The sequence below is a fragment of the Triticum aestivum genome, chromosome 7D, assembly GCF_018294505.1.
Source record: "Triticum aestivum cultivar Chinese Spring chromosome 7D, IWGSC CS RefSeq v2.1, whole genome shotgun sequence".
In the NCBI taxonomy this organism is placed as follows: domain Eukaryota; kingdom Viridiplantae; phylum Streptophyta; class Magnoliopsida; order Poales; family Poaceae; genus Triticum; species Triticum aestivum.
In genome coordinates, this window is record NC_057814.1 from 44,035,210 (window position 1) to 44,044,770 (window position 9,561).

A 9,561-nucleotide genomic window follows, 5' to 3' on the forward strand; every position below is an offset into this window, starting at 1 on the left:
ATCAGTATATGGATGAAAAATAGAAAATGAAGGCAGAAAGGGTTGAAAGTTGATGACGTGGCTTTGAATGGTGCATAATGAACACACAAAAAGTGTGGAGTTGTAATGAGTTTTAAAAAATGAAATGCCTTTGTAATAGATGAGTTTTCGTCCGAAACCCTGATACTTCGAAAGAGATTATCCAGTTTGTGCACGAAGTGCATCCAGTTTTTGCCGTAACCCTCTTAACTTTTTTGCACATGCTATGTGGGTGAAATGATGATACCATGCCAACTTCCAACCTTTTCAGAGTTCATTTATAGTGCTTTTCAATTTCAGGGTCATTTAGCTCAAAACAAATCAGTATATGCATGAGAAAAATAAAAAATGAAGGCAGAAAGGGTTGAAAGTTGATGACGTGGCTTTGAATGGTGCATAATGAACACACAAAAAGTCTGGAGTTGCAATAAGTTTAAAAAATGAAATGCCTTTGGAACAGATGAGTTTTCGTCCGAAACCCTAATACTTCGAAAGAGATTGTGTAAACATGTAAAAATATATATCAAAAATACATTGATCAGTAGCGCCTTTCAGCCAAAACGCGCTACTGCTATGTGAAGATTCCTATTGCGGCCACATATCCTACCCAGAGAGTTCAGTGAAGACCAAGTGCTCGTGATAGTTTGAGAAGTAACATATTTAAGGTGGTAAAAACCCTGTTAGTGGAGCGAGGTGGGACTAAAAAGCCGCTGCAGAAAGAATCAACTAAAAAACTCTAGTATCGGTTTGTGGCATGAACCGGTACTAAAGGTGTTGGTGGGCCACAGCCTAACACCAGCCTGCCACCTCCTCTTTAGTACCGGTTCGTGAGGTTAGCCACGAACCGGTACTAATGAGCGTCGTCCGCCTAGCCGTTGGAACCGGCACTAATGGTCACATTAGTGTTGGTTCAGTTACAAACCAGGACTAATGTGCTTCACATTAGGCCATTTTTCTACTAGTGTAAGCAAATTTATTCTCATGAATAGTAGTGGGAGCAAACTCAACAAAATAACTATCATGACATTGAAAATTAAAATCATGATGACAAGTTTCATGGTTATCATAATTCTTTATAGCATACATGTCATCACCATAATCATCATAGATAACAACTTTGTTTTCATAATCAAATGAAGTTATGACATCTCCAAATCCACTTTCGTAATTATAACAATAAGATTCAACACCCTCCAAAATAGTGGGATCATTAGTACCTAGAGTTGACACTCTTCCAAACCCACTTTCATCAATATAATCATCATAAATAGGAGGCATGCTTTCATCATAATAAATTTTCTCATCAAAACTTGAGGGAGTAAAAATATCATCTTCATCAAATATAGCATCCCCAAGCTTGTACCTCTGCATATCATTAGCATCATGGATATTCAAAGAATTAATAGTAATAAAATTGCAATCATGCTCATCATTGAAATATTTTATGCCAAACATTTTATTGAATTCTTCTTCTATCAATTGAGAACAATTTTTCTTTCCATCATTTTCACGAAAGACATTATAATGATGAATAATATGATACAACCTCAATTCCATTTTTGTAGTTTTCTTGTATAAACCAAACTAGTGATAAAACAAGAAACTAAAAGATTCAGTTACAAGATCTAAAGATATACCTTCAAGCACTCACCTCCCGACAACGGCGCCAGAAAAGAGCTTGATTCTACTACGCAACTTTATTCTTGTAGACTCGTGTTGGGCCTCCAAGCGCAGAGTTTTGTAGGACAGTAGCAATTTTCCCTCAAGTGGATGACCTAAGATTTATCAATCCGTGGAAGGCGTAGGATGAATATGGTCTCTCTCAAATAACCCTGCAACCAAATAGCAAAGAGTCTCTTGTGTCCCTAACACACCAAATACAATGGTAAATTGTATAGGTGCACTAGTTTGGCGAAGAGATGGTGATACAAATGGAGTAATGATAGTAGATATTGATTTTTGCAATAGGAACAATAAAAAATAGCAAGGTAGCAATTGATAAAACGGAGCACAAACGGTATTGCAATGCTTGAAAATGAGGCCTAGGGTCTGTACTTTCGCTAGTGCAATCTCTCAACAATGATAATCTAGTTGGATCATATAACCATCCCTCAACGTGCCATGAAGAATCACTCCAAAGTTCGTATCCAGTGGAGAACATAAGAAGAAATTGTTTGTAGGGTACGAAACCACATTAAAGTTATTCTTTCCGTTCGATCTATTCAAGCGTTTGTACTAAAATGACGCAAAGTTATTCTTTCCGTTCGATCTATCCAAGAGTTCGTACTAAAATAACACCATATGATACGCATCAACCAACTCTATTGTCACCTAGATACTCCAATGTCACCACAAGTATCCATGAGTTAATTATAGAGGTAATATCACCGGAAGTCATACAACCTGCGTTTGATGTTCAATTTGGTTACAACACTTATAAAATAGGGAATTGTAGTCACATAACTTGTCATCTCATATAAATACGGTCACTTCGTACGTATCCCGTGCTTACGTGGCATGCCAGCAGGGCTATGACCCACCATCAGTGACAGAATCAAATTGGTTCAACACGCCGTGTGCCTTTTCACAAAACACCCTCCCTCTATATTTAAACACACATAAGTCCCCCATCAGCACATATGTGTCCCACTTATCAGCATGATGTCGGTGCAAGAAATGAGGAATAAAAAGCACACGGCGGGGTTTGAACTGACGACTACATATGCGCACATGCACTAGCGAACCACTCCCCCCAAGCACAATTTCATGCCTTTGTTGAGATACATTTACATTTATACTGGACACATTTTTTCCCTCTTTCTCGGCTTCGGCCAAGAAAATAGGTTTCCAAAAAATCTTTTTTGCCAAATTTTTTCAAATGAAATTCAAATTTTGAGAACACGTTAAATTTTTTAATGTTTAACAAAAAACATACATAAACTTGTTCATGAGCAAGCATTTTTTCGGTTCCGTTTTTTTTGAAGGGGCTGCAAAATCCGATTTTCGAAATATCTCATCAATTCTTGTTCTTTTTCGCCCGAAATTTTGAATTCAATTTTTTTAGAGTCTAAATATATTTAGTTTAACACATTAATTTAAATAAGTGCTTCATGTACCGTGGTCAGCCCGACTTCTTTCTTATAGAAAGTCACTAGTCCAATTCATTGTTGCGGCTCCAAGAACAATATTTTAAATAACATGATTTTTTTAAAATGAACGTGAATACCAAAAGAATAATATTTCCCAAAAGAAGGTATGATATTGTATGCTTATATAGGATTAACTTGTCCATGTATTGTTAGACTAGTTTCTCTCGTTTAAATTCAAAAAAGTTGGGCGCTAACAAATTTTTCTCTTAATGGAAATTCGGTCTGAGAAAAATTATTTGGATATGAGTAGTCGTCATTGTAAAAATATAAAACTCAGTGTTTCTCTTTATGAACACAAATAGGTACTTGATTTAGGTTGCTCATGTGCGGGTGTATTATTATTAGGTGGTCGTAGGTTCGAAACCATCAGCCGCAACATTTTATTTTATTTTATTTTAGGGCCTTTATTCGTAATTAAATAAATTTGAGGGGTTCTGTGCAAAAAAATGCGTGCGCATATCATCCTGAAGCGACATTTGTTGCTGATAGTGGGTCCATGCATTCATGGCATGCCACATCAGCGGGGCATACGCGCGTAGACAACCGAAGTGACCGTATTTGCACCTAAATACAAGTTACATGACTAGAAACCCGTGTTTTTAAAGTTTTAGCACCAAACTGCACATCCAACGCAAGTTTTGTGACTAGGGTGATATTACCTCTTAATTATACGATACATATCAAACAATTTCAGATTCATAATACTTGATCTAACACGAAGAACCTCAAAGAGTGCCCCAAGATTTCTACCGAAGAAACAAGGACGAAAACATGCATCAACCCCTATGCATAGATTACCCCAATGTCACCTCGGAAATCCGCGAGTTGAGTGCCAAAACATATATCAAGTGAATCAATATAATACCCCATTGTCACCACGTGTATTCATGCAAGGCATATATCAAGTGCTCTCAAATTCATAAAAATATTCAATCCGATAAAACGAAATCTCAAAGGGAAAACTCAATTCGTCACAACAAGATATAGAGGGAGAAACACCATATGATCCAACTATATTAACAAAGCCCGCGATACATCAAGATCGTGCCATCAAGAACATGAGAGAGAGAGAGATTAAACACATAGCTACTGGTACAAACCCTCTACCCCGAGGGTGGACTACTCCCTCCTCATCATGGTGACCATAGGGATGACGAAGATGGCCACCGGTGATGATTTCCCCCTCTGCCGGAGTGCCAGAACGGGGTCTAGATTGTTTTTTCGTGGCTACAGACGTTTGCGGCGGCGGAACTTCTCATCTATCCACTCCCCTAGGGTTTTTGAAATATTTGGGAATTTATAGTGCGAAGAGGCGGTGCGGGAGGCCACCGAGGTGGGCACAACCCACCAGGACGCGCCTGCCCCCCAGGCGAGCACAGGTGGGTTGTGCCCCCCTCGGGGCACCCCTCTGGTACTTCATTGGCCCAAGTTGTGTCTTCTGGTCCATAAAATTCTCCAAATAGTTTCGCTGCGTTTGGACTCCGTTTGGTATTGATTTTCTGCGATGTAAAAACAAGCAAAAAAACAGCAACTGGCACTGGGCACTATGTCAATAGGTTAGTCCCAAAAAAATATAAAGTTGCTATAAAATGATTGTAAAACATCCAAGAATGATAATATAACAGTATGAATACTTCATAAATCATAGATACGTTGGAAACGTATCAGGCCGCGCCGCGCGCCCCTCCCCGCCCGCTGCGCGCTCGGCCGCGCACGCAGCCTGCTCCTGCCGCCCCCCGCGTGCGCGGTGAGAGCTACACCGGCGGAGGAGGATCCATGCAGCAGCAGCCCGCCGGCGACGGAGTCGGCGAGGAGGGGTAGCTCCAGTAGCAGCAGCCCGCTGCCGGCGGAGTCGGCGAGGAGGGCCAGCTCCAGCAGCAGTAGATCCAGTGGCGGCGTGCTACGAGACGGCTGGGGGAGCGCGACGGCCGTGGTGATATCGGGCCGCACGGCGGCCCCGACGCGCTACGGGACGACTGGCGGAGGACAGCGGCGGGTGGCGGGCGGCAACCACGAGGAGCTCGGAGCGCTCCGTGCGTTTATTGTAGTCACTGATATGTGGTCCACGGGCGGACGACGAGAGCGTCCGCTTTCGTCCGTTTCAGACGCATTTGTCGTCCAGAGTTGCTCCGCGTTTGAGGTCGGGCCGGACCTTTGCGGACAGCTTTGTCCGTTTAGGTACGCCTGTTGGGCCCTGTTTCGCCCCAAACGGATGTCCGCGGACGATTTGGGTCGCGCGCGGTGGAGTTGGCCTTAGATGCCAGGAGCTGTAAAAGATGTGTTTGATCAGGAGGCGCACGAATCTTGGCGCACATCTACCCTCTTCCTCCCTCCGTTATCCGTTCCGCCACTGTTCACTCCCGAGCCACTCCGCAGCCCTGCTCCAATGGCGCTGTGCCGGACGGCGCCCGCCAACTCCTCCTGCTTCCACCCCCGCGCCGTCGCCAGCTCGCCCTCCTCTCTCAGGTCAGCCTCCTCCTCCGTCTCCCTCCGCCGCCCCCTCTCCTGAAACCCTAGCTGACCCTCCCCAATCTTCTCGCCTCTGTCTCTGTTTCCCCTTTCGCAGCGTCGGCACCAAGGTCTTCGTCGGGTTGAAGGCCCAGACCAGGCTCGGTGAGCACGAAAACCGAACCAAACCGTTCGAATTTTACTCTGGGGTTCGTTCTTCCGGTGGCTGATTTCGGTTTTGGTGGCTGGATTGCTGAGCAGGCTCGTCCGAGTCGTCGTGCCCGAATGTCAACGCCCGGTTCTACACCGCCGTCAACCGGAGGGTCTCCCTGGGGTACGTGCGCGCGCGCCCATCCATATGCGTAGCCTCTGTTTTGCTTGCTGTATCGATATGTGTAGTGTGTTGCTGCACATTCGTCAGGTGTTTGTTCAGTCTCCATTTCGGGTGGTAGTTGACTAGTTTTACCTGCTGTGCTTGTTCATGTAATTATCGCTGTCTGCGTACGAATAGATGGATGATTGCGTCGAGTGGCTCTGTACATTAGTGATCTCTATCTATATAGCTTTCCGATGGATGTGGAATGTTCAGAATATGTTCATTTCATCAACAAAATTGTTTTCTGCACAAACCAAGATGAGAGCTTGTAACAGTCAAGTATCAACGAGATGCTTCTTCTGTTATTTTTTTTATTTTTTTGACCTGGTACTGTAGGGCAACCACCCCGCAACTCTTGCTTTTATTTCAACACTGTACAATAATTACAAAGTATACACACCAAAGGAAAAAACTAAGAGCTAGGAAAAAATACAAAGCTCACCTCAAGGTGGCAAGAAAGAAATCCATCTAAGAAGATTATCCTTATATTTAGCTTTAATCCTATGAGCTAGGAGAGAGATGTCATGAATGAAGCATGCTCTCCACCTTCTAAAGGAAGGCTTTATGTTCCTGAAGACTCTGTCATTTCTCACAGCCCAAATGTTCCAGCAAGCCAAGAAGACCACTTCTGCAAAGAATGGTTTTTGAAAGTCCCTTCTAGCAGCATATGCAATGACAGTCATATTATCACCATGCGGCCAGCACACTTGAAGATAATTCCAGACCCTGCAACTGTTATTGTTCATCTGTTATTGTTCTAGCTAGGTCCACACATTTGTTGACATTCATGGTAGCCGATTGTATCAGTAAATTTTTCTGTGGTTTGCTGGAAACATTGTTACCTTAAGCATGACAGTCTACTCATATTTACACATATTAGGTTGTCAAACAAAAGGGCTACCAGGGCACGTATTTCAATGATGCCTGTCGGCACACCACGGGTACCTTACAGAACACCTGGTGAAGGAACCTGGCAGTGGCTTGACATATGGAATGCTTTAGTAAGACCTTGCAATACCTAATAAAATGACTAATTCTGTTGCACCGGCGCCTAATTTTTATTTGCTGTATACAGTATCGTGAACGGATTATCTTCATCGGGGACACTATTGATGAAGAATTCAGTAACCAAGTACTGGCAAGCATGCTGTATCTTGACAGTGTCGATGACACAAAAAAGATTCTTCTATACATCAATGGTCCAGGAGGAGATGTAAGAACTCAACAACACTACCCTTGTGTTCTTGTTGGTTGGCCTTCTTTTATGTCACTTTTTTTTGGGTCCTGTTCTTGTGTCCCGTAAGTCGATCTTCTAAAGAATTCACAAACCAAGGTGATGTCCCCATAGTTTATATCTTGAAAAAGACAACTGGGTTGAACTGATCGGATCTAAGGGCTGCCAATTCTATTCTGTAGCTTAGTAAGTGAGTGATTGCCTGAACTTTAGTATCTTGTGCTGAGTTATACTGGGATGAACTGAGTGGATCTGACTGGTTGCCAATGCTACTCTGCAGTTTAGTGAGGGATTGTCTGAACCTTAGTATTTTGTTCTGAGTTGGGTATGCTGTCCTACTCTTATGGGACAAAACTGTTGCAAAAACTTGTATCGCTATGAAATGGAAATACTCATTCTGGAAAGAGAGAATCTCTATCGTGATAATCTTGGAGGAAAAATTAAGCGATGTCAGTATAACAAATATTGCAAATGTAGTCATTCTAATTGGTTGGAAAGCTCACTGGGAATTTAAGTTCATTGTAAATTGGTGCGGGCATGGCACCATTTTATTGACGGTGAGTCCCATCGATAAATGCAACAGGGATATTTTGTAATCCGTTTTTCAGTGTACCTTATGGCTTGTGATGTTTGTTTCAATGTTCCAAAATGGGTACAGAGCTACAAAAGCTTCTCCCCCAATAGCTAACCCAAATTTGCCAAGGAGAGCCTTTCTAATTTTTGTGTTCTCTACTGATATTGCAGCTTACACCATGCATGGCGTTATATGATACCATGCTAAGCCTAAAGAGTCCAATTGGTACTCATTGCCTGGGCTTTGCATTCAACTTGGCAGGATTCATTCTTGCAGCTGGTCAAAAGGTATTGGCACTTAAATACCAACTTCGTTCTGGAACTTGTTTGGTTCTTTGTGCCTGCTATAATGCTTGTTTTGCTGCTCTTTTATACTACTATGTAGGGTTCACGTACGGGTATGCCTCTTTGCCGTGTTTCACTTCAGTCACCTGCTGGAGCAGCTCGAGGCCAGGTCTGGGCATAGCAGAAGCTTACTGATCAGTTTGTTGTTAAAAATCCCTATGGTTTACAGTTATTATTGTTATTGCTGAAGTGCCTTATCGAACACTTCTTTTGTCCTACAGGCTGATGATATAGAAAATGAATCAAACGAACTTAATCGGATCAAGAACTATCTTTATGGCAAGCTAGCAGAACACACGGGCCATTCTGTTGAAAAGGTCAGCATTTTCTGTCGCATGTTGCAGTCACTTTCTCCCTCATCACCTGCAGTTATACTTAGCTTTCAGTTACTGTCGAAACCCCTTTTAGCGTTTCCTGCTTACTTTCACTATGTGTAACTAGGCTTTGATTTGTTCTTGTTTTCTCCTATATCATACTAACAAGAATAATCTGATGTGAAATGCCATATTTCCAGTTTCCCTATAAGCGCACCATTCTCATGATTCAGCAAGGTTGATCTCTGAAAGTATAGTCCTAGCTGCATTCCTCTCATCTCAAGTATTTGCTTACTTTGGCAGGTTCATGAGGACCTATCGAGGTCGAAGCGCTTTGACGCCGAAGGAGCCCTCGAATACGGGATCATCGACCGTATCGTCAGGCCTTCCCGGATCAAGAAAGAGGGCGGCTCGACCACCGGTCAGAAGAAGGAGCTGCGGAATCTGGGACTCGGCTAATCTTTAGATGTCAGCGCACCAGAGTTAGCCGTAGACCGCCACAGTTTTTCCACGTCTAGTCCTGCTTCGAAATCTCGACGCTTCCTTTCATCGGTTCATGCGGATGTACGAGATTTAGCTTGTCTCTCCGGTATCCCCAGACTTTTAAGACAGAGCGATAGCACACTGAGAAACGCCGCGCACGTTTGATGATTTCGCGCGACATTAATGTTCTTGTTGAGTCAGTGGTCCGGCAAGACGCTGTCTGATACTAGTTTTTGTTTATTTTATTTTATTTTGCGGGAATTTCTGATAGTTGGTTGCCGTCTTTCTTTTCCTTATCTTCTCTTCAGGGAGGTTGCGGCGGGCTGTCTGAAGCTTTGTTTTTTGATCTTTCAGGGAGGGCGCTAGTCGTGGCCTGCCTGCAACATGCTAACTGCCAACTGATACTCTCACCGTGTATGCAGATTATAGTAGTGGTGGAACGCAACTGTCGCTGGATAATTGAGGAGCGGTGGTAGCGAGCGTGGACGTGAGAGACCAGGAGGAGCGAATCGCCGATGCCTTAGCTGTGGAATCGCTCGCGCCAATGATTGAAATGATTGTACTGTCTATCAGGTGCCCACGTTTGGTCAACCGCTTGGAGGGCTATCATTGGGCTTCCAT

At 43.2% G+C, this 9,561-nt stretch overlaps 1 protein-coding gene across 1 annotated transcript; it reads left to right on the top strand.

The window, feature by feature from the left end:
- Nucleotides 1–5,887: 5,887 nt before the first annotated feature.
- LOC123167378 (ATP-dependent Clp protease proteolytic subunit-related protein 2, chloroplastic) lies at nucleotides 5,888–9,210 on the top strand (the record flags this gene model as incomplete). Its single annotated transcript, XM_044585222.1, is given in 7 exon segments — nucleotides 5,888–5,949; nucleotides 6,872–6,992; nucleotides 7,067–7,204; nucleotides 7,970–8,086; nucleotides 8,184–8,252; nucleotides 8,365–8,460; nucleotides 8,761–9,210. Coding segments are annotated over 7 exon segments (759 nt in total), but the record flags the coding sequence as incomplete, so codon positions are not given.
- Nucleotides 9,211–9,561: the final 351 nt, after the last annotated feature.